The sequence below is a fragment of the Poecilia mexicana genome, unplaced genomic scaffold (genome assembly GCF_051168715.1).
Source record: "Poecilia mexicana isolate PSO_F unplaced genomic scaffold, ASM5116871v1 scaffold_15, whole genome shotgun sequence".
Lineage (NCBI taxonomy): Eukaryota > Metazoa > Chordata > Actinopteri > Cyprinodontiformes > Poeciliidae > Poecilia > Poecilia mexicana.
In genome coordinates this window covers 20,916,260-20,942,326 of record NW_028263384.1, presented here as the reverse complement: position 1 = coordinate 20,942,326, position 26,067 = coordinate 20,916,260, and the positions used below count along the sequence as shown (strand labels likewise).

Genomic DNA, 26,067 nt, shown 5'->3' with positions numbered 1-26,067 from the left:
GGGCTGACCTCCTGGTGTCTTAGGTTGAAAGGCTCCCTGCCCCAGTGCCGATGCAGCTCCAGGATGGCGATGAGGTCCCCAATGGCAGTGAGGACGGGGAGACACAGGACAGAGTGAACATGGATCCCTGAGTCCTGCCCTGTGCCGTCTGGAAATCGCTCGTCCTGCAAACGCAGAGAGACCCGTCCAAACGTCTACCCAACTAGACTGCATGTGTGTTATAACAGTGCATCATAGGAAAGCCTACAGCCATGCACAAAAATGTGACTTGCATTGTGCATTCAACTGTTTGGGTTGTTTGATTGACTTGTTTGCTGAGATTTGTTTAGACTGGTGGATTTTCCATCACAGAAGATCTCTGTTGATATTTTCTTCCGGAATCTGTTTTAGAAATTTTCCTGTTCAGACTGACTTCAAGCTGAAAAAGTCCCTGGTTTGTCAAATTCTGTTCTCTAATCACAACAGGCAAATTAGCCAGGAAGTCGCAATGAAAGGAAATATAGACATCATGTTTTCTGCCTATGGTGCAAAAATATTCATAACCTCTGAAACGTTTTTACAAATTTTGTCACTTTGCAATCACAAACTTGATTATTTATTATTAGGATCTGATGTGATGGACCATCACAAAGAAGTGGATAATTGTGAAGAAGAAGAAAGAAAATTCATAGTTAGTTTTCAAAGAAGAAAATGCATTTGTATTCAGCCCCTCAGCAGCTTGGAAATGGAAAAAAAATTGCCCCTTCGTCTTCGAAAAAACTAGCCAAAGCTCAGTCAGGCTGCATGAAGAACGTTTACAAAGCACTATTTTTAAATCTTGTCACTGATTCTCAGATGGATTTGGGACTGAATTTGATCTAAACCATGTTTAGTAGCCTCAAACGGGTGTTCTTCCAGGATTTCCCTGTTTTTTAGTCACATCCAACTTCCTCTCTACTCTGACCAGTTTCTCTGCACCTGCTAAAGGAAAGCAACCCCCACCATGATGCTGCCACTACTGTGTTTCATAGTGGAGACTGTATTTTCAGGGTGATGTGTATTGTTGGTTTTATCAAATGGTTAAAATTTTGATGTCATCTGATGCGCACAACTACACGGTTTGTCGCAAACTGTAAACGGGACTTTGGTGGCTTTCTTTCAACAACAAACATCTTCTTGCCACTCAGATTTGTAGAGTGGTTGTTATGGTTATCACATTCAAAGATTCCTCTTATTGATCTATTAATGTCTGCAGCTTCTTGGTTTCTCCTCTGATTAAATCTCTTGAAGAAGTTTGAAACCCTTGGTGCTCACCTTGCTGCTCTACGGCAAACAGTTCAGCGACTAAACTATCAATATTGTCAAATTCTGATTAGTGTGACCTCATTCTGGTTTAAAGAGAGCTGTCCTACCCCCATGATGTCCTCCACTAGCAGTGTTTTGCGAGTCTTGGCAACGTAAGCGGCAATGGTTGTCCCGTATGAGATGGGGCCAGACGGGACGAGGCTTGGACGGCCATCCTTGGCCCCCCTTGGAGTGTATAAACATAAACTCTGTTAAGAAAAAAAAAGGAAAAGTAACAGTAGATAATGAGAAACATACAGAGAAAGAAAAGGTAACTTTAATGAGTAAATTCGATCAACTCACATTGTTGCATTCTCCCAAGAAATAAAGTGCAAAACTATCAGCTTTTGTTGCTGCAGAGAGAAGACATACATGTGCTTAGATGCAGCTTACTTCAGCAGTTTGCATTCTCAGACATTTTCTCCAACGATTAAGGACCAGGCGCAGACAAAAAGCATAACAAGGAGGCAGCTGCAATCGAATCGTCTAACAATGGCTAACATAGCAACAAGTGTACTCTGACCGAGGCTTTCACTGCCTTCCAGTTCATCTCACTCCCAGTCCTCCTCTCCAGTCCCATTTCACACTCAGATATAGGTCATGTTATCATACAATGTGACATCAGAGAGGCGGCTGCAGCACATAATACTCAGATCATCAGGAAGTTAGTGAGTGATTTGCTTTGGGTGAACTGGCATATTTAGTTCACTTGGAAATATTTAATCACTGTTGTATGTGTGTTTCTCTCTGTTAGGGATAAAGTGGTTTACCCTGCACATATCTCAGCCACTGACCAAGCTATTTTTGTCGTTTTCCACACCACATATACTTTAGGTTTTTAGTCATCTAGTTAATACCACAGTTATGATCTGGCACAGCAAACAGAACTGTCAATGTTTTCTTTAGACAGACGTGTGACTCTTGTTTACCTCACGTAATAGATGTTATCTGAAGTCTTCACTGAGTGTGACTTTAATCTTAAAAAGCATATTTCATTATATTTTAGACATGACCTGCATTTTTGCCTTTGAGTAAGAATGCAGGTCATCTCTGCAGCAGAAACTACCCGAATGCTTCTTGAATTTTTGTTTTTTATCTGAACTTTTGTCAGAAGTGGTCATAGAAGGTGTTTAAATCTCTGTTGAGGGTACTGGACAGCTAGGTCTCATTGCTACTGCTCCCAGATATCATTTCTCTCTCCTCCGTCTCACTGGACAAGTCGACGTATAAATCTTCGCCTTATTAGCTTACTTTCCAGCTGGAACTTGGCGATCACTACTGTCATCTTGGGTGGCCATCATGTTTATGCACTGATGCCCAGACTTCATGTTCCATACATAATGCTGGTTTCTTTCCTTAAAGCTAAATATTTATTGACTCTGGAGGAGGAAATAAATGTAAGTATCATGTTTTACAAGTCTGAACACAACTAAAAAGGAAAAGACGTTAAAAATAATATGAAATATGGACTTTAATGGCTTCTTCAGAGTTATTTTTAATCATAAAAATCCCCTCTAGTATTCTGAGTGTTTGACCCCAAGTTCATTGAGAAATGTTTATCCAGGAATTTGTCATAAACACGCAGATTTTTTTCCATCAGAAAAAAAAAATCTAGCTGTTCTCTGTGACATTTTGTTGTAGCATTTGTGTAATAAGGTTTAGTATGTATTTATATGCTTTTACCTGTTTTGATTATGTTGGACAACTCATAGAGCAGGAGTTTGTTGTCTCCTCCAGTGTCCAGCCGCTGCTCCATGAAGCTGTTCAGTTCATACACCACACCCTGCATGTTTGTGTCCTGGTACTGCTGGACACAACACAAAACATTAAAAAAATGGAAACAACTTGCACTTGCACTATACACTTCATAGAAAAGGAAGATACTTTGTTTTTAAACTGAGAGAAAGAACATTTATCTTTTTGCCATTGACCAAAATATTCTCCTCCACGACTCGATGACATTCCCTCTCACTGCTGCGTTTTAGCTTAGAGATCCCCAGTGGCTCCAGAGAAGGTCATAACACCCACAGTTCTGACTGGAGTCCTGACAAGCCTTGCTGCAGAGCCTCAGCTTTAAAACCGTCACCGTGCAAAAAGACAAACCTCCGGCCCTTTTTACGAGGCCAAAGAGATGTCTATTTCTGCGCCTGCAGAGAGGGTGAGGACAGGACAGCAGGGAGAGTGGTGCACTAGAAAGCATCCCCAACGGGACGCTTTCTGCCCTCCCACATCCTGTTTGCGCAGACGTATGGATGACGCACTGAGGGGTTGAGGGGACCTCATTTATTTTCCTGTGTCATAAGTTTATTCTACAGAGGTGGACAGCTCAGATCCCTGGATATGACCGGGAAAAGGTGCGAGTTTAGGTGGGACACGGGGGAGAGTTTTTTTTTTTTTTCCCAATTTCTTTATGGCTAATTAGTTATAATAAAATGCACATTGGAGTCTTCGGCGTTAGAAATGCTTGTTAATAGTTAGCATCATACAGTAAATCAGTGCCATCCTGTACATAATAGAAGAAAGCACTGGACCGACAACGATCCGTTTGTTTGAAAATGTTTCAATTAAATTAACTATGGCATGTTAAACAATATAAAATCTGAAAAGTGTGGTCTGCATTAGTCTTTAGACTCTTTTACTCTTCTACCTCTAAATAAAACATAGCAAATCACATAAAAATCTGTCTGTTCTTTAAAGGTCTCAGCCGTTTGTTAGAAAACATTAGCAAACAGCGTTGCGATAGGTTAGCAAAGACCTGACAGGCCAGAGAGACGCTAATTAATAAACATTAGAATCAGCTTTATTGACCATGATTGTGTGCACAAACAAGGAATTTGATGTTGAAGTGCTCACTGCATACAGACACCAAGTATAAATAGATAATATTTAGAGGAATAAAATAAAGGATAAAAAAGAACAGTATGTAAAGTTTTTTGTTTTATATAGATAAAGAAAAGAAAAAGTGGAATATGCTCATTTTGTTTCACAGCAGAGTAGCTGACTGCTCAGGCTATAAGGTGTTCATTGTGTTCATCAGAGAGGCAGCCTGGGGGAACAAACTGTCTCTGTGGGGTCTGGTTTTTGCAAATAGCACTCTGTAGCGCCAACCTGAAGATAAAAGTTTAACAGTTTGTGTCCAGGATGTGTGGGGTCTACAGAGAGGTTAGCTGCCCCTTTTTCTGAATATAAACCCACACAAGTCCTGGATGTAATAATTTAATTTAATAAGTAAGTTAGGTTTAGGTATAATACAAAAACTTACCCTGCTGACTTCTTTAGTTGATGTGTCATCTATAAAGACAAAAAAAATGTTAACAAGCTGAGTGTTTAAATATGTTACTTAATCATGTGATTTATTAATCTTTTATCTGTTTAACTGGTGTAATCTATGTAGAAATCAACCAAAATAAAATGTACCAACAGTTATTTGACTATAATTTGCTGTCTCAGATACATTTTCTGCAAATTTTCAAACAATTGGCAATGTTTCCGAAAAATAGCAGCAACCAAAAAACAATCTACAAATATTGACAATTTAGCTAAAAAAATCTTTTGAGCATTCTGTGAGGCCCAGGCTTCTTAACCTCTTCGAATTGGGAGAGACAACAGACAATTCCATTTCTGGAGGGCAAATGTGTTGACACGTGGTAAATGGCTACAAACGTTTCGGCCTTTTTGCACATTTTTGCCAGCAGTGCCCATAAACATGCCGGGTGGTGTAAAGGTGAATTTATGTCATTTAAACTAAGACAAACTCAAATTTCAAAGATGTTTGAACCAAAACTTCAAAACAGCTCACACCATTTTGCAAGATGTAGTCATTTAAATCGCTAATATTAGCCACCTGTTGTTGCTAAACACAATAATCACCTTAAACTACCAGGACATTTTGTTTTAGATGTTAGAGATTTGCTCTTGATTAGAAGTTCCTCCGAGCAGCTGTTAGCTTGACTACTCTATAAAATAGTTTTCTCTTATTTTCCAGGCAGGGTTTGCTCCTACTGTTGCACTTCATGTAAAACCCATTACGGCTCAATGCTCAAAACAAGCATCCTTCAACAGAATTATTAACCTATGTCATTCAGGTCTTTTCTCATCTACAGTTGTTTATTATAGCTGCCAGTTTCTTATAGTTTCATCTAATAATCCTAATAAATGTTTATCCTAATCAAAATTCTAACAGTTCAAGCTGTTTTTTGAATTAAAAATCTCTGAAGCTGAACATTCATGTGTCTTGACTATTTGAAATCTGGGTGTGTGCTTTTCTGCAAATTAGCACAATGATAGATTGCAGTGAGCTGACAGCACAGGCTGTAAATAAGCAAAAGCCCATATGTGGTCCTCCCAACAGTAGTTGAACTGAAACATTTTGAACAAAACCAAAAAGTGTGGAGTTGCAGTACGACAAAAAATATACCCAACCAGATTTTGTCACAAATTTCACGAACTGCAATACACAAACTGCGTATTGCACAAGTCAAGATTGTCATCTTGTGTCTGTCGACGGAGATAAAACTCTGACTTCATCAGTTTAATTCACTGTATTGAAGGTGATTTTGTAATCAGCTGATCAGGCACTTTTAACTCTTTCTTTAAACAATTAAACCACAATTAGTTTTGGTGTCAATTTCTAATTTTTTAAAAAATTTTCATATATGCTACAGGAAAAAAAATAAACAAAATGAACAAAAATAAGAAGTTATTTATTCTTGTTTTTCTTAAAGTAAATACTTTTATTGTTAAAACTGACATATTGGGGGTTAAAAGTTTGGTAAAGTCGTGATCTGAAATTATAAATGCCATCTATAATGCACATTTTGAAAAAAATTTAAATAAAAAAGCAAAAATTTATTTCTAAAGTCTTTAAAAGTCCTATGAGTTATTTTTTTTGCATTGAAGGGAAAAAAGGGAACATTATATGGTTAATGTATGAAATTGAAAGAAACTAATAAAAAAATTATTATATTATCTGAATCATTTACAATCTACGTAAATCTGTAAATCCCACAGATTCAAAAACATTTTAAGAAGAAAAAATAATAAGCAAACATGTTCTGTTAAATAATTCACCTGAAATATATACAATATGCCTTGGCTCATATACTCAGGAGATATTCAATAAACTCAAATCTTAGTCTCCTAGAATATGTATTTAAAAGGTGTTAGCCAGCTCATTATCTCTCAGTTTAGATATGACTAATTGATAATTCAGCTCCTTTTTTGTTGTTTTTCACAATTCAAGCTAATCATGTGCGAAGAAACCTTACAGAAACTAGTTTTTCTCATGCTTCAGAAATTAGGTGCTTTACTTTAAAGCCATTTCTTGATGACTGCTATTTCATGTTCGCCCACACAGCTTTCGGTCTGAAGTAGAGATGAACTTTGGCTGACAGGGTGACACCTCACAGGCAACAAGCTGCAGTGGCCATTACAGTCTTTCCTTCACAGCTTTTCCACTATGAGCATTAGTGTGAAAGGTGACAAATACTGTGGTCGTCAGGGGAAACCCAGATGTTTTTAGGTCACATTGAAATCACACTCCATGTAGATGTTAAAACTATGTCATATTGTTTATATTTTCCATCAAAGCTAACATGGTCAAATCGCCCAAACTGAACCGAGTATGCAATTTCACTTCATTTTCAGCTCTAAAACACTTTCTGAATAACTTATGAAGAAATAAATCTGAAGTGAGAAAAAATATGAACAGTTAAAACTTTCTGACTTCGAGTGAAATGTATTCTTGTGACTTTCAGCTGTTGAAACTGGATGAAAATACTTTCAGTGACAATAACAAAAGTTTCAGTCAGTCCTAAAAGTTTCTGACATGGAGTCTTGGGATGAAAATCAAACATACAGCTCCAGAGGCTCTTCATCAAACCAGGGTCAACAGCACACCAGAACAGCAACTATTGAGACCCCTTTGATCGTATTGCATTTGAAAAATACCATGCACAAAGGTTTACACGTTTTAGAAATACAAGCTAAAGTTCTGACCAGAGTTGGTGAAACAAATCCCCATGAAGATGTGAAGAGGGCTTTTACAGCCAGCCACATTGTTTGTTGTTTTAAACATTCCTCCAGTATGCTATGAGTTTCCTAACTTAGCCATGAGACTTATTTTAGAGTGAACCCCTGGCCAGGCGTGACGTCAATCAGAGGACTGAAAGCTGCACTTGAAAAAGACTTCAAATCCCTTTATAAAGGGGAGCGTTTCTTTTAGACACAACCTTTTCTGACTTCTAGAAGTCTAGATATTTCACACACAGACGCCTTTGAAGACTAAATCTGACCAAACTAGTGACTGGAGAGAGACTGGAAGCTGTTAAACATCAGTAATTACAGCAGAAACTAAACTGTGTTAATAAACTGATGCATGCTGTGTATATAATAAACACATTCAAATATTGAAATTATTTAATGATATATATAAGTGTTATCAACGGCAGCTGAAAACAGTATTTGTTCTTCTTGCATGAATGTCATCCTCACTCTTTACAACTAAAGGTACAATTTAGACAACCGATCTAAAACAAAAATATCAAGAGGATTGTAAGCATAATGTTGCCCTGTGTTAGAGAAAATGTATCATCAATTGAAACTTTTGTACTCAAATCTTGTTTCTGTTAGTTTGTGTGTTCCAACATCATTCCATGCTGGAAAATAAATATTGAAATGCATCATTAACAGATCCAGAGTAGTTTGATATTTATGATGATGATCCCTTGTGAATTTCTAGAAGATCCTGAATTAAAACGTGTTTCAGGAGCAACATTTTAAAAGCTAAGTGGTTCTTGCTCAGTATACATTTTCTCAACGGTAATATACAAATCCCTCTTGTCCCTTGAAACCTCAGAGCTATAAAACCTGATGGCCTTTAAATCTGAACTGTTACGCAGAAGCAGGTGCCTGGTTGGACAACTTCCAAAAGTTTCCTTAAGGTTTGCATACACAGCCATGCACATCTTGCGGCGGCTACAGGCCCAGCATGCTTTTCCAACGAATGTTTTTTTCTAGAAACCAGTAAGGCTTCAGTGTGTTCAGTTGGTTTTGTTTGGTGTGGGTCAAAAAGTCTACATACCTTATCCCACTTACATAAAAGTGGAAGAAAATGACAATTTGCTCAACTTATTCAGCAAGAAAAACATCTCTGTTTCATCAGATATGTTGGTGAATTAATCCCAACAGGGCCGCTAGTCCTCAGGGAGTGTGCCTCAGGTGAATGTGCAGGTCATCATTTGAAGCACTCAGCTATGCAACAGTCGCTTAATACCTTCCCATATTTGCATGGAGCCGTTATGCTTTCAGTAAATACAAAAAGAAAGCACTGACACTTTCTTAGAAAATATCCTGGCAGCAGAGTCGGCAGTGAACACCAAACACGACGGTGTAGAACTTCTCCAGACCTGTGGGATGTGCACTTCTTCTAACTTTATGGCACTGTTGAAACTTCTCGTGAACTCGTATTACTTTTGTTAAAAGATTTATGTGTGTTGTGCCACACTGGTTTAAAATTTATTACACAGCACTCAGAGTGGAGGTCGCCTCTGACATTTAACAATCAAAACTGTTCAACTCATAGAACTTATTCAATAATTCCTTTAAAACTGCCATTTTATACTATTATAGCACAACTAAGTAACTATGCAACCTTCAATTGTTATAAAATGTTGTAGAGCATATTGCAAACATAACTTTATATGACACTTTGAAATTGAAATCTGTCTCTTTAAGAAACTCTTGCTATTTCTGACGCTTCAGCACGTCATCACAACAATTCTTCTCATTTGGTCGTTAACAAAATGAGTTTTGTCGTTAACGACCATCGCCAATGGTCGTTAACGACGTGTATTACTTCTCATTGGCATGAGAAGTAGCACATGTTGACTTCAGTAGACTCACAGTTACACCAGACGTTTGCTAACTGGTGATGCACCTAGTCTGGAGGAGATTCAAGGATTTCTCAAAAATGCATTAAATAATCAAAGCAACACTCCAGGTATGTTTTAGACGAGGGAATAACATTATCACATAACATAAAGCTCAAAACAGTCAAATCTACACAACACTGCCGCCCCTTTAGAAAAATAAAAAATCTCCACAAAATATGTTGTACAAAATATTTTCTTTTTCTGTTTATGGGGCAATTTTCTCACACTGATGTCACATGTCAGCTGAAGGATAAAAGCACACATCTGATGCATCAGCTCAGAGTTAATGATCAATAATGAGACGTTGCAACACATGACACCTATAGACGCATGCAGAGGATATGAACGGCTCCATGCATGTCTTTAATGTTTCACAGGAAAACGAGCCTCTCAGTCAGCTGGGTCTAATGTGCACAGCGCTTAATGGGAGCTTTATTGATCCGCCGCCACAGATCCACAGCGTCCCACAGGACGGTTAACCAGGAGTGACTCAGCGGTCAGCACCTCGTGGTTGACCTGGTGGTTGCTATGCTGCCGTAGCCAAAGCTGGTGCCTTTGTTTTATGTAACGTTAAATACCAATATGGCAATTATACTATTATTACTGCTTTCAATTATGGTACAGAGCTAAAAGCCTGAAAGAAACAAACAAAATTAATTGGGACAGTGTTTAATTGACATTATTACATGGCTTCTGTTAAACATCTTGCTACGGCTGTACAGCCGGTGAATAATTAAAGGATGTTTAGAGCAAACAAGCAGAAAATAATTGGCTAGGTCACTAAATTTCCACAGAGAGCAAGTGATTTGAGCTCTTGAAGCTGCATCCTCCTGATGGAAAGCCCTGCAGGTGAGCCAGGTCTGTTATCACAGCCCTGAGATGTGAGCTTCTGGTACACAAAACCAGCTTTGTGTGCTTCTGATCAGCTTCTAAATACAACTCAGGAAACAGCATCAGCTGCTAAAAAGCTCAGCCAGGCTATTCCCCTCTGGTATTGAAACAAACAAACAAAAAAAAAAGGCCAAGCCCAGTGATTCACTTATCCTCAGAGTTTTCCATTACCCATCCTTAACAGCCAATTAACCATTTGTTGCTTTAGAAAATGATAACAAAAATCAAAACATAAAATCAATTTAATTATGTTTAGCTGAAGCTCTAATAAAAGTAACCAGTATTTATGCTTTATATAAACAAGGAAATAGTTTAAAAACAAAAATAAATGGTACTTTATAAATGTTTTAGGGACTCTGCTGCAACAAACTATTGCAATTTCAAGCGTAAGCTTTCCGTAGTTCACAATTAGAATCCAAAAACAATAAAAATCAATTTGTATGTATCTGGGCATATTTCTAAGTGAGCTGTTTGTTTCTTACATTCTTATTAAAAATTTTATACTACTTTTACTTAAGTTTTTTTGCGACGTCTCGCTATTTACCTAAATAAACTTGAAATTAACTTCACTGTTGCTGCCAAAATTAAACAACTATAATTCGTTTCTGACACTTTATTAGCTCGTTTTGGGGTTTTTTCTAGTTCAATCTTATTATATTTGAAATTCACTGTGTATTTCAGCTTTTTATTTTAAATACTGAAACAAAAACATAATTGTATTTTTGACTCCCTTAAAAATTAGATGCTACATCTCAAGAGGTTATCCCGGAAATAAATAAATTAAAATTAAATAAACATAATGGAATTACTAATTTATACTTGCAGGCTTTTTTTTTTTTACTTAAAAGTGTTTCAACTTGCAATAAATATCAAATTCAGGTATTTAAAATAAATAAACACAACTGATGCTTATTATTTTTTGAGCAACATAAGTGGTTTTAATTATTTAAATTAACTGAAATATTAGACAATATATTGATAAAGAAAAAAAAAATTATACCATTAGTGCCATAAACTTAACTCAGTGTAAATTTATCACAATTTATTTATTCTATTGCTAACCCATAAATAAATAAAAGTTTTTACCATGTGAATATATCTTTTGTGAATCAGCGGTGTGATTTGAACAGGTTTAAACTGCGTTCATAAAACCTGGCGGCAGCGAGAGTTACTAACATGATCGTCTCCGTTTGGTATCAGTCAAACCAAACACGCACTCACGCAGCATACAGGAAACTATTAAAAACACATTCCCAGACTCTAAACACCAGGCTCCCTACATGGCGGCAACAAACATGGAATACCTCATGTAGAAGGCAGCTCCGAAATGTGACAAATCTGTCCTATGCCAGTTTCCTCCTCCAGCAGGGCCCACGCCCCGAGCCAGCACAGCCTCCTCACCACCGCCGCCGTCCCCGCCCCTCCTCTGGGCCTCCTTCAGTAGGCTGCATGTCTCTGGAGGTCGCCTCTGACGTCAGCAGCTCAACTGGGCAGAGTGCCAGCCCTGTGGGCCCTTGATGGATGTGGTCGGTCTGAGAAACAGTCTGCTGTGTGTGGAGCGTGCAGCACAAACTCAATTCGGCCCGCTCAAACACATCTAATGACCCGTAAAGACCCGACAGGCCCCGCTCACTCTCCCCGTCTTCTGCGTGTCACAAACTCCCACAATTAAAAAAAAAAAAAAAAAAAAAAAAAAAAGACGCATGTGAAGCTGAGGTGTTTGAGCTGCAGAAGATCAGGATATTAAAAAGGACCTGCCTCCACCTTTGGGTCTACTGAAAGCTACCTGAATGATCCCATGTGCCGCTGACTGGGAGTCAAAAAGAGCAAACCTCCAACCAAGCAAAATTTTACAGAAATTACAACTGTGCGTCAGTGAAGTCGAGTGAAATCTGCTGATCCAATCAGAATGTCACAGTGATCCCGAGAGCTGCAGCCAGCGTCTCTGCATGCGTCGGTCTGTGTGTGGGACGGCTGTACCTGCAGGCCTGCTGCTGGTCTTCCTCTTCAGCCATCTGTCCAACGTCTCAGCACTCACGCTCTCCAACACAAATTCGTCCAGCATCTGCGGGTGCAGCGAGAGGTAGGCCTTCACTTTCTCATCTGTCAAGCCTGAAAAAAAAACAAAAAAACAAAAAAAAAAAACACCATACACATAAACATCTGCTGGTTCTTGAATTGTTACCAGTTTACTCCTGACCAACAGATTGTTCGGGCGTGTTGCATAAAAATTACGGAAGTGCATGGGAAGCGCAGATAAGAGACACAACAGCATTCATAGCTTTTCGACTTTCTCACAAACACTAATGGCAAACTAACACAACGTGTTGCATAACTAGGAAGTGAAGGGAAAATGATGCAATGTTTTCAGAGAAGAAATCTGCTAAGTGTTTCTGACATTTGTGTCTTAGCCTCTTTATCCTGATAATTATAGCAAGATGAAACTAAACGTTTTGCACATTGTTCTTTACAAAATAGTTCCTAGTGAGCAACTGAATGAATTTGTGACAGATTTAAGCCTAACTCTTTTTTTCCTCTAAACAGCTTCTTGATTTCAGAAAAAATTATAATCAATGCAATAAATATTAGAATCAACATTGTATTTTTAAAGCAATAGAGTATGGAAAACCAACAAATCTGTTACACTTGGAAAAATATATATATTTATATTTTAAAACATTTATATTTCCCTCCAACACCTTCTTGTTAAACATTCACTCAAAATATCCAAGAAATTATTCATGCAAATGTGGAATACTATATCAAATTACATGACAACTAAACTCTTCATCAATACTTAAAATTATTTGGGGGAAAAAAAAACCCTATTCAAACTAAATTGCAAAATATATCACAAACATAAATAAATAAAATAATTGTGCGACAAATTTGACATTTTAGTAAGATATCAAATATATTGATTAAATTCCTTCCCTTTCTGTGCCATTTTTCATATGATCCTTCCAAGTTTAAATTTCAGACGGTTGAACAGATTTGTTGTATGTTTTTAATCCATGCTTGTGTGTTAAAATCGAGAGTGTTCCCACACAGAAAAAGGCGTCTCGACATTTTTGTTTACTAAGCACAGCTGGTCATTTCATCCTTCCCTCATTTCATACTGTTGCAGTTTTGATTGTTTCATGCCCGACTGGCGCCGTCTACTGCGGGTTGTTTTGAACTGAACATGCATGCGTCAGTTCACACTCGCCAAGGTGACGCTTGGCCACTGCTCCTCTGCTCTTTATTGCTTTTTTGCAAATGCTGACGTTTCAAAGCAAGACCACACATCACATGTGGGTTGAGCCATCCTCAGGGGTGGAAGTGTGAATCAGTAGGGAGACGATACAGAGAGCTTTTTTTGTTGTTGTTGTAAAAACCAAATATACCAAAATGTTAACTAAAAATTTAAAAATTATTTTGATTCCTTACATCAGCTTGATTCTATTGTTGTCTTGCTGAATATTTAGGGTTATTATCCTGCTGGAAGGTAAAACTTTTATCTTTTGCAACCTCTAACAAGTCTATATTTATCTCCATCCATCTTCCTATCAACTCTTTCCTCCTTTCAGGATTGTGGCAAACTACGAGTGGAATTCCTTTAACATTGATTTTCTTCTTACCACTTTTCCATTAATGAGCTTCCTTGGACCTCTTGGCTACTTCTCTAATAAATGCTCTCCTTGCCTGGCCTTTTATTGTACTTATTTTGGTCTATCACATAAAATTTAACCCAAAGGCACACTGAAGATTGTGTCTGAAGCTTTGCAAAAGGTATGAATAATTTTACAACAAAACTGGATTCCAGAGTGTCCTTAAACAAGTCATCAGAAAACTTTTGTGTTGCAGACACCAGGTTTCGTTTAAAACCTCAGATGGGCCGGCTAGCTCTCAAGTGTTTCCTGCAAAGCCTCAAAACACAGGCATGACGATAAAGGATGACTTGCATGTGCTGAATAACCAATTAGGTTCTTGAGAGCTCACTAAGTGCTGCTGTTAACTGACGTTGTCAGAAAAAAAGCCATTTGTCAGATCACTGATGAGAGAAAGTTGTTCTAATGAAAGGTTTGCCTGAGAAGAATTCACACTCAGAAACCAAAACCATTTGGGTCATCCGTGCAAATGTACTGCAGAGTCAAGCAGAACCGTGGCTCCATCTTTAAGTTTTACCATGTTACTGAGACAAGAGTGAAAACAACCACCTGGTCCATTCATTGTCATTTACTCAGCTGTAACTTAGCCAAAACACTAACGCAGACTGTGAGTTAGTGAGACGTCAAAACTTCACTAGAACCAAAAGTCAATCTGTAACACAAATTTGTGTCAACGCAACAATAACCTCAGGGAAGCAACTGTTGCTGCTGCCAACATGAAGGAAGAGTTTATAAGGCCATTTGCAAACGATTTGAAGTACTACATTTTATAGCGAGAAAGAATGTTTATAAGTGGAAAATACTGAACCCAAATGCCAATTTCCCCAGGGCTGAATGTTTCGGGATGTTCACCTCAAGTCAAACCCAGCTATGTGTGCTTGCGTGTGTGTGTGTGTGCGTGTGCATGTGTGTGTGTAGGCCATGAATTCCAGTTCTCAATTTTCCACCAGTCTTTGGTGGGTTTACTGGTATTTTTGGGAGGTATTGTCCAGTTCTGCTTCAATTTTAATATTTTTACAGATGTTCTCACATGTTTCTCCAGCAGCTGTCATATCATCTGTCAGATATGACAGATGATGGATTCTGCCTATGATGATGAGCCGACAAGGTTCTGCTTCAGCAAAGCATCCCCAAAGCATGACACTTCCACCTCCATGCTTCAACACTGCTATATGATTCAATCTGTTGTCTAAATAATCCAGTTGTAGATTCATCTGTCCAAAGAAAAAAAAATTACAGAAATCATGCTATCTTTCTACATTCTCACATGCAACCTTCAGTCTGGCCTTTGTGTTTTTCTTAGGGAGCAAAGGTTTCATTCTTGCACATTTTTCATGGAATTCAAAATTGTGCAATCTCTTTCTAATTGTACAAGAATGAACTTTCACATACTTTCAAAGACTTTGAATGTCTTGACAGAACATCACAGCAGCAACTGCTAATTCGACTGATTAATTCAGGCGAGGTTTATCTTTTGATTCAAGGTTGAATATATTTACTATTTGAATTTACAATAAAACTTTACAGAGTGGTCCCGACAAGTTACATGTCACAACTAAATAACTATTAACGGTATTTTTTTGTTGGGCAGAAAATATATGATTTTACTGATTAAAATTGAAACACTTCAGCATCTTTTTTAACCATGGCAATGTCTCTGTTTATGTTGTTTAATATTGTTCGTGGTGGTTAGTAATAATGTAAATACATCAGAAAATTTAAAGGATATAAAATATCTCTTGTTTTATAAACCCTTTTTTTTACTGTATTGTTCTATTGTTCACTTTGCAACTTTAATATATTTTCGAGACTACTTACTACCTATCCCTAAATTAGTCACCATGAGTTCCTCTGTAGAGAAAAGTAAGGCTAATGTAGCACCATATGTCTCACAGCTGGAAGTGGATCATGAAACACCACAATCATTGCAGAGTTACTTGCAAATTTACAAAAACATTAGTCAAAATCCAACTTTCTGACTGGTTGAAATAGAACAGCGGAGCCAAAAAATCTGAAGGAATAATCCGAAAACAATCAATAAAAGTGTTGTTTCTGACTAATAATATATGAAGTGTCAAATTTTTGAAAAAAGTAGTATAAAAAAGTAAAAATTGCTCAATGAACAAAAAACAAGTCAGATGGGAGAGCTAAAAGCGTTTTAATTTAAGGTGCACTCCTATTGTATGTGCTGTCAGATAACATAAACATACTGACTGGTGTGTTCAGACGGCCCTGATTGTTGTTATGACGCTTTCTCACGGAAAGCCTGGTTATCAGCTGTATCAGTGCAGACTCAACCTTTGCTATGATTCACAGCAGAACAAGCAGCTGGAAGCCATGTGTCCGGACAGCAAACACACACATGTAATGTGAAGCACTGCAGATGTAAAGCTACGGGCGCTGGCGTAAAGCAGAACTGCACGAGGGACACAGACAGAACAGAAGTTTTAATTATCAGATCAGACTTTTAAGACTATTGCACTTCAATCGGGGGCAATGACCTCTTCAGACTAAAAACAGATTTGTCACATAAAAAAACTAATAAGGGATGCTTTTAGTCATCTGAAGAAACGAAGTTTGATCATTTCACTCAGTCCGTTACAAATATGCTATCACACGCTTATTATTGCACTAATTGAAAGAGATCATAGATCTACAGCTAAAACTACTACATTTAATTGCAGCAATGATGGACTAGAAAGCAAGCTCATACCACACTATTTTGAAGCATCTTCGAACAGAGGTTAAAATGATACATAGGTTTAGTTTAGCTTAATTTAACTTAACAGCCATAAAGACTCTTTCAAAAATAAATTTAAAAAGAGATTTTCTTAGCATGGTTTTTATTCACACTTGTTTAATTGAGGATGTTTTAGCTCTAAATGTCACCAAAACTACTGAGTTGTGCTCTACAGGCAAGGGTAAATTATCAGATAGTTTTCTTAAGCCTTTGATCACCCAAAGCCAGGCAGTGGAGCAGGTTAAGTCCTTTAAATACCTTGCCATAGAAATGGTCAATTGCCTCTCTTTTCCCAGCATGTGGGCTGTGTTTACAAAAAAAGCTACACCTGCTGAGGAAAATCAATGCATTCCATGTTAATGAAAATGTTCTGGAATTGGTTTACAGATCATTGATTGAATTCATATTGAATATCTCCACCTGGTACAATTTCATCGCAATGAAGAGAAAAAAACCCAAACCATCTTGCCATTGTTAACCAGTCTAGTAAGATTACCGGTTCGGTTCTAAGCCCTCTGAGTTGTACAACGTCTTTGTGGTCAGGAAACCAGTCACATTCCCTTCCAGCTTCAGAAAGTTCCCCTGGCCAGGAAATGCATTTATAAAAAAATCATTTGTCCCTAATGCAATCACCCTATTTAAGATGCATTACCCATTTTAGGACTGTTTTAATCTGGTTGATTTGTGTGATTGTGGGCTTTATTAGTACTTATTGTGTCTTTGTCTATTTTCTCTTAACTTGAATGTATGTGTTTTTAACGTGGAGCCCAGTTAAAGAAGAATTTCTGTCACCTTTGGGAAAAATATGAAAACCTTTTTATTACTATTGCACAATTTTGCACTGCTCACATAAAATCCAGAGAAAATTTATCGATCTTTGTGGATGCAACATCATAAAATCCAAAGATGTTCAGGATCTTTCCAAGCAAAAATGATTTATTTCCTCAGAAATATTTTGATCTGCAAAAGACAACTCAAACTGCACTGAATGTGTGTGAGGGCGTATGTGACTCTAGCGATCTTGTGGCTGCAGACGAATGAGGCGAATAGAGTAGGGGGTAGGACAGGAGTCAGGAGTTGGAGGAGGGCGATACAGTCTGACACTGTCCAGACACAAGGCACCGCTCTTTAAGTGTGCAATGCCTCACGAGACTCCTGGCTGGCTCTGACGCACATCGGGAGAATTAAGCTTAATAAATCAGAAAAAAAGTTCACGGGGAATGGGGTGAAGGTAGCTGCAGGGGACGGAGAGGAAGACTTAGAGAAATAGAAAGGGAGCCGTGTATCACTGTCCTATTTTCAAATGTTCGAGAAAAAAATTTCGCAAGGTTGTAACATGCATTTATGATTATAACGTTTGTACATTTAAAGTAAGTATTTATCAGTACACAGGCCTTTTTAATGTGAACTTCGACTAATGAGATGACATGCTGAGGTACAAGCAGATCTGTTTCCTTGGTTCAAATTGGTTAATGTTTGAAATCACATTATTGTAATTCCTAATAGCAAAGCTATGACCTGTTCTGGAAAGAACACCTTAACTGTTTTAATCATTGATTTTTTATTTTTTTTTTAAATATGAAGAGGGTTTTGCATGTTCCGATCTTCCGATGGGCTTTTATGAAGATGTTTATGGTGGGATAATCATGAGTACAAATGCCACTTTTACAGAATTACATTATTTATGCTTTAAAAAAAATGTTTTTGTCATTTCACTACAATGGGAGAGAATAGCTGACATAAGCTAGTTAGCCAGCTGGGCTAACTGCTCAGCTAGCCAACATGCAGTCAGCTGCTTAAAAACAGACATTTAGCTCATAGCTTTCCAATGCTAACCAGATGTTAAAAACTGTGGTAATCTCATAAACATAAGTCAGTTTCCACACCATGGCTCTTTTATTTTTTTCCAAATGTGAGCACAAAAGTGGAGCAACCCTCTTTCAGTCAGTGTATAACAGGCAGTGGGGTAGGGGCAGCTAAGCTACGCATAAAAAAAACCTGATGAAACTTGCTAAAGCCTTTTTGGACACTAACTTTTAGTTTGTTTTATTTTTTGTTTTTAATTCAATGTATTTGTCCCTTTCCAACATACAAGAAGAAAATGTTCATTCCACTTATGCAGCTGGCATCATCCAATGAAATTAGGATTTTACATCCAACAGGTCAAAAGAAACACATATTAACACCAGTCTTTACCTATGTTGTTTTGCAGAAACTGTTAGTCCAACATCTGCCAACATCTTTCCCCTCATTCATCAGAGTCTTCCAAGCCACGGCTCAAGCTAATGTGACCACAATGACACTACGAGCTGAGGAGTAAATGTCAGTGTGCTTGGGCCAGCAACTGTGGCGGCTAATCAAAAGGTGCAGCCAGATCCGTCTCGCATGCTGTGTTCCTGAGTGGTTGACCCCACTGGGAACCACATGTACTCACTCAATCACAGGAGAGACTCCTGTGGTAGGTGCCATGACTTGGTCACTGGTTTGAGCTGGGATTTTCCTTTTATTTTCTCAGACCTCAGTCAAATTTTCCTTCCCACTTGGGCAGTGCTGCAGAAGGGAAAGGCGTCATCATGATAAGCAGAAAAAAAATGTTTCTGACTTGAATTAAGGAAAAAATGCTGAGATGTTGACCAAGCAAGCGGAGTACAACAGTAAAAAAAACAAACAAACAAAAAAAACAAAAAAAACAAGAGGGGGGGGGGGCAAACTTGTAAATCTAAAACGTTCTTTAAATTTTTTTTTGTCACATTTTCAAATTTTCTAAACTCAAAAGCCAAGCATCCCAAGAACTTTCTGCCAGATCTGTTCAGCTTTTCATGTTTACACAAGCATAAAATTGTCTGTATGATTTGGACTGTGCGAAGTACACAGCAGGACATAATAGTCATTCCCCCTTAAATGTTTATGATAAAGTTAAACAATGGTGGAAAAGATTAAGCGCACTATCTTCAAGTATAAGATGTACTGCTTTGTTGTGAACGTATTTAAAAATTTAAGGAAAAGCTGAATTAAAAAATAAACTTCATGAGGAAACAAAATCACAACAAGCTTAAAATAAGTGTAAAAATAGTCTTGAACGTTAGAAGTGTGGAGCTGTGTATTTCTATTTAGAAATTATGTTAGACTTAATTATTGTTTGCCACTTTTGTCACTGAGAGCTTTTGGAAGGAGGTTTGAGGATTCTGACCAGCTTCGTTTGGGGAGGTCAGGGAAAATAAAAATACAGTAAACATTTAAACAGTTTCTGCTCTGCTCTGCTTCATGTCTGCATGCCACATCAAGGCAACACAAACACTTCTAATTTCTCATTGGAACCATCTAATGGGTTTGTGTGGTTGCATGGTTGTTTTTGTTTTAGGACTCTGGTTTAAATCCAGCCACTTTTCTCTGGGCACTACAGCTTTTTCTCGGCACAGTCCATAATAATGCACTTGTTAATGTTAATTAGTGACTCGAAATTCAATTTCTCAATTAGTGTGAGCAGGTGTGCACGGTTGTTTATTTGGTGTGTACCTGGGTTGGGCCTGGGATCAGTTTGCAACAAGAATCGGCCAGTTTTCATCTGAAATGGTCATGATGGGTTAAAGGCCTGTCAAAAACTCAAAAATCCTGTCTTTTTCCAATCAGCATGATTTCTTAGCGCATCCAAGTCTTGTGAATAACACTTTTCAGTGAGGAAGTTGTTAAGGAAGGAAATCTCAATCGTGGCATTTTCATGGTTAAAAATGAAGTTAGGGGAAGCACAAAAGGTGTGAAATACTATTTGTTGTATGTTTTGGTTTCTTCATATCTGACTTTTTTAGGTACAAAAAGGAAACTTCTGCCACATGACCCTAGTTTGACCACCTTCAGTACTTGTATGAAGCCATTGACCTGGACTGAACTCCAGTAGATACAAAAAGGCTTTAGGCTACAGCAATCTGAGACTTCAAACCTTACTCTGCTATGAAGCATTGTGGATTTGGAAATGTTGACACCTTTCTGGGAATAAGGTCGATCAAGAATTCACCCGACATATATTGTTTAGAATTACTAATGCTAGCTGTGCTAACTATGCTAATTGCTAATTAGCAGAATTAGATAATTTCTGAGCTACAATAAAATGTGCCATGCAACAAATGTTGTTCATCAGCATTGCTGTAGCACAGAAAAACAATCTTACTTAATTTCAAAATTAAGTAAGATCAAGGTGAATTCAACCAAGCTGAACTGATGAAGTCCTAAAAACTATTTTATTTAGGAACACAGGCAGCAAAAGAAGAGCAAACGTAACATTCATCTTTAAATATGGATAACATGTCTCGGATGTAGTTGTTTAAATATAACTCTGATTTCATCCAAAAGCCATATCACTGATCACCAACACTCATTTAGACAAGTGTTTGTGAATAAACCTGAACAGGATAAAATAGGTACAGGAAAGGGTGACCATATATGTAATGTGTTTTGATTTATATTTAGAAGATGGACTTTCCCAATTCTAACTTAGAAAATTAGAAAGAACAGCAGAAAAAGTCTGAATTCCAACTTGGAAACGTTAAAGGTCACAAGCCATCCAACATGGCTGCCACATGTACAAAACACATCAAAGTTGGAAGAGTAGAGGTTTGTTTTTTTCAATAAGCTAGAGGAAAACATAGTACTATAAAATCTCAACACGTGAACATGTTGCTTTCGTGTTTAAATGCATAAAACAGAAAAAAAAAACATATCACCTAGCAGTTAGCCACAACTATTAACAAATCCCACTGCTTTTCCCACTTGCAACTACAACTTGCTCAACTTAGTTGTGACATTGAAAACAGTAAATGTGATCAGCCAGGAAAACCACAAACTTAATACTGAAGTTGAATAAGGAAAAATGTAAATAAAGAAAGTTTTAGAGCGAATTTGATCATACATGAAGAAATCAGTGTGTTGAGCATGTTTAGAAGTGCCTGCAGCCCAGTTGGCAGATGTTTCTATGGCTGACTCAGACTTGGGCTTCCTGAATAAAGGTCTGAGTTCATGCAGTGAGCTGTTGTTGCATAACACTTATCTTGACACCACACCCTGGGACTGGGAAGGAAAGGCCAAACCAGTAACAGTCCGTCTGGGTATCTGCTCTTCACATCCAAGGTTCTTAATGAACCTGCTCTTAGTTGGACAAAAATACATTTGTAAACAGCGTAGTTGGTATTTTTTATACTGCCAGCACCATCTTGTAGTGTGAATGTGGACTTTCAGGAGCGAAAACACATTAAGACTGTTCCAGAATGGTAAAGTCAGTGTACTCAGAATTTAAATTTATGAGCATTTTCATTCAGGAAATCAATTTAGAATAGTTTCATTTTATGTGGAAAACTTAGAGGTTTGTAGAGAAGCTGTGAACAGAAATTTACAATAAAATCGTACCATAGTAACTTTTAAAAGACTTTTTTGTTGAATGAGATCTTAGTGGTTTTTTTGTTGTCTAATTCTAGAATGGCCAACAAAGCATTACAGACATTTTGTGTTTTCGCAATTAGGGTAAAAACTTGATAAATCTCTAAAATGTTTATATGGGGCAAAATTACCCAGTTAAGATTTTATTGACCAAATATTTTAGAAATGGAACCCAATGTTAGCTACTTTAGCAGCATCTCAGTATTCCTACACTGCATAAAAAAAAGATTAATTAATTTTTCTGGCCAAGAGATTTCACACTTAGCAAAATATTCAAAGGCAAAACTCCTGGAAATACTTCAAGGGAACCTTCCACTGTAGCTGATATCAGTGTAGTAACTACAACTACTTAATTATTATTTATAGAAATAATTATGGATGCCACCATCTATGGATTGATTTTTAAATTGATGAGCAGCGGGAGCCGACAGTATTGTGACAAAATCAAACAAGACAAAGGGAGCTAAAAAAAGAACAGCTAACAGCAACAGCCTTTAATGAAGCAGTGACTGCAATCTTTGTAGAGAAGTCTGTTTGGATGTGTAGTCAACGCCAGGAAAGGTGGGATTGTAATGTGATGTGTGTCACTATCGGCACTGTTTGCTTCAGCTGTTGTTTACATCTCGATTTACTGCGTTTGGCTTCTTCTGGTGCAGAAGTATGACGCATGTTTCACGCCTGTGACGTAAAAGTCGGATGAAATGCAACACCATTGTTCAAACTGCAGATGTTTTGAAAACCATAGGCTACATAGTCGATTTAGTACCACATATGGAAGTGTTTGGGGTCAGAATTGGGGTATTCACAGTGCCATTAAAAAGTTGGATATGGGACACATATGTAAGGGGAAAATCAAATTTGGGTCACATTCGCCTGCTTTGTGAACGCAGCACTATTTTTTATTAATGCAGCACACATTTCTAGTTCTAATTTTACAATGGATCTGTGTCTTAAATCCACAGATTATCAAAATGCTTCCACACAAATGATATCAAAGTTATGGAGGCTTCTTTGGCAACCAAGCTTTGTCAGTCAGTCCAATGTGGAGCATCTCCCACCCAGCCACCCCAGCCTTTACTTACACTGTCACAGCTGCAACTTGCAGCATGTGTGCGTCTTAGACATTGCTGCCTTAAACGTACACAAAAGGGAAAATGTAAGTGTCTCTGACGTTCGTCACATATTATCACCTCAGTGCAGTGAGGTCTGGGTGTTACAGCATGACACTGCATCTTGTGGGTTGGGTTTAGTTGAATGTGGCACATAATCTGCTTCAGAACACACACATTATCAACGCAGCATGTATGCAGTGTTAATATGTCAACTTGGACATATGAGCGAAATCCTTTTGGTGTGGCTGAGGAGAAAAACGTGGGCATTTATGAATTTTAATTGTGTAACAAGTTTCTTCCTTTGCTTGAACCTACTGAGCTAATTTTATAAAGTGTGACATAAATGGATTAGCTGGTGAGGTCTTTTAACTCTAAACACTACAAAATAAAAACATCTTTAACATTTTTAACTATAAAGGCAAATTTCATCTGCAAACTTTAAAATATTCTAATAAACTTATGACACCCATAAAGGAAAAATAAGCATCGATTAGGACAACCTGAGAGCTAGCTAAAGCTGTATAATATTTAAGAGATTTTCTTCATCTCATCTAATCAAGATTATAAAAATAAAATTACATTTATACAAAGAAGTACATGTACATGCTAAACATTTACAGCGCAGCAGCTGTGGTTTGCTGAAAAGCAGCTCATGGTTTGAGAAGTTGTTCCGCCATAATGTTGTCTTCGCTAAAAGACACAAGAGTCATTTCAGGTCTCTGTGTGAGGCAACCAACGTGCAGCACAGAGGTCTGACGCTCCAGAATATGTGTGCACTTATAACACATGACAAGGCTACTTTTCAAAAAGTGTCACCTGAGGACAGAACACAAAACACAAGCAGGAGCTGAAACATCAGAAATGCTTTAGAATGACTCTTTTCTGAATTACCGACACACTCTCACCTCCTAAAGGACTGGAGAGGGGAGTTGAAGGTTAGAGATACATCCAGAAATGTTCTGATGACGGATGAGGAACCACACCACCATGCCATAACAAATAAATAAAATCAATTTATCCACTTGACAAAGGTTTTTTTTTTCTGTATGATTTAAACATCTTTATGGTAAAAAATATCTCCAAATGTATGCATCAATTGTTCAAATGGAGGGAAGGTGTGAGGTGAGGCAGTGAGATGTTGTGCCTCACCACTGGTGGCGCTGTGCCACACACACGCAATGAAGCAGACAGTTGGCGAGTGACCATTGTTGTTTCTTTATATTGCCATACGTCTGATTTCACATGCATGTTCTTACATATTCAATGAATGTAAAAAACATATTTACTATTTCTGTTCATCCACAAATGGTGTGAAAATGTGAAGTGAGGCAGGAAGTACCATGCCGCACTGACAGAGGGGAGTGCTAAATCCCATGAGGACAATATTAGATGCTTGTCTTACTGAAAAAACTGAAAACAATCGGAAAAATACAGAAATTACACTGTGGATGGAACAAGTCTAGGAAGATTTATCTCCTTGGCAATTACCTGCACTGAAATAGCCAGCAGACTTTTATAAATGAAGGCAAACAAGGGCAGTTTTTATAAAAATGTATGACCGGAGAGGGACATGGACATTTTATGTGATCAAATGTAAGATCAGTGACATTTCTAGGGTCTTGATCCCTTCTTCCTCCTGTTCCTTCTATGAAAATTCCTCTTTCAAATCTGTATTTATGCATATTTCAGACTATTGTTATATCTTGTTTGTTTGATCAAATTTGAATTATATATGTAAGATATATCATTACACGCAGTCACAACAATTTTCTGTCTGAAAGCCATGTACTGCTTATGAACTTTTTCAAATCAGCGAAGCACACTCTCGGTATGTGCTTCTTATACAAAACAAGAAATGATCTGAAATTGTCACCTCAGCTGTTTTGTGGAAGAATAATATAATTTATTTGTTTAATTCAAATTTTCTTATCTACTATTTTTTATTGTGATGTATGTGACTCACAACAGCACTCATCAGATTTGTCTGCTGCCCTCAACTCTCCCACAGTTTTCATAGGAACTTTCAATAGGTACATAATTAAAATTAAGTTGAAAATATTTAAAAATGAGCTGTTTTACTGACTTCCAGTTGCTGAAGCCAGTAGAAACTAAAGCATCTTTATTAAAGCCTGCATAAATGCTTGCAAACAGTGAGAATAATATAATAACAGAAGCAGAAGGCAGAATTTTGGCTAACTGAATATTAGCCAGTTAAACATTTCATACCAACTCCTCTGAAAGGTAACTCTGCAAACTCTTCTGACAAGAAAATCAATTTGTGGCCTCAACTCAGATCACCTGACAACTTTCTCACCTGCTTCCTGACTTTCTTTCCTCTCACTTGTACTGGCCTTCTCGCTTCCATCGTGTTCTATTGGTTAAAAAACAAAAAATGTCAAAAATAAATAAATAAAGTAGATGTATACATAAATAAATATATCTATGCATAACATCAATATACAGGATTATTATTGGTAAACATTTTGATGAATAAATGAAAATTGCATTAATAAAACTGAGCTGTGGGACAGGTTCCATAAATTACAGTTAATTTAGAATCACTGACCTGTTATAAAATGTCTACAGAATATGAAAATATACATAAAAACTATTACAAGTAGTAAATGTTCTACTGTCACTTTTAAATTAAATAAAAATCAGACTTCTGTAGCGCTTTTCTGGACACTCAAAGACGCTTTTCAATGACATCAGTCATTCCCATTCATACAAACATTCATGTTGATGAAAAGCTACTAGATCGTAGCCACAGCTGCCTGACAGAATCGAGGCAGCCATGTTGCGCCATCGGCTCTTCTTGCCCAGCGACCCACCGATTACAAGACGAACTCCTGCCACCGTGACTGCCACAGTCCATTTTTAAGTCTTTACAGTGGGGCATGAATTTCTGACATAAAACGTTAGCATATTTAATGATATTTAAAATGATCATAAACTGTACATTTCTGTGCGAAAAACACACAGATATTCACACA

At 37.5% G+C, this 26,067-nt stretch overlaps 1 protein-coding gene across 4 annotated transcripts in view; it reads right to left on the bottom strand.

Moving 5' to 3' along the window:
- pde10a (phosphodiesterase 10A) overlaps positions 1-26,067 on the bottom strand; it is a 50,291-nt gene that overhangs the window by 14,788 nt on the left and 9,436 nt on the right. Inside the window, exons 2-8 of one of the 4 annotated variants that reach the window (XM_088013505.1) lie at positions 25,389-25,445; positions 12,126-12,257; positions 4,586-4,614; positions 3,007-3,127; positions 1,627-1,676; positions 1,392-1,532; positions 9-164 (exon numbers count right to left, since the gene is read on the bottom strand). In XM_088013505.1, coding sequence (XP_087869631.1) covers positions 9-164; positions 1,392-1,532; positions 1,627-1,676; positions 3,007-3,127; positions 4,586-4,614; positions 12,126-12,257; positions 25,389-25,445 — 686 coding nt within the window. Of the gene's footprint in view, positions 1-8; positions 165-1,391; positions 1,533-1,626; positions 1,677-3,006; positions 3,128-4,585; positions 4,615-11,449; positions 18,829-25,388; positions 25,446-26,067 lie in introns of those variants that run through there. The other 3 variants (XM_015010221.2, XM_015010228.2, XM_088013504.1) reach the window with 3 other exon arrangements.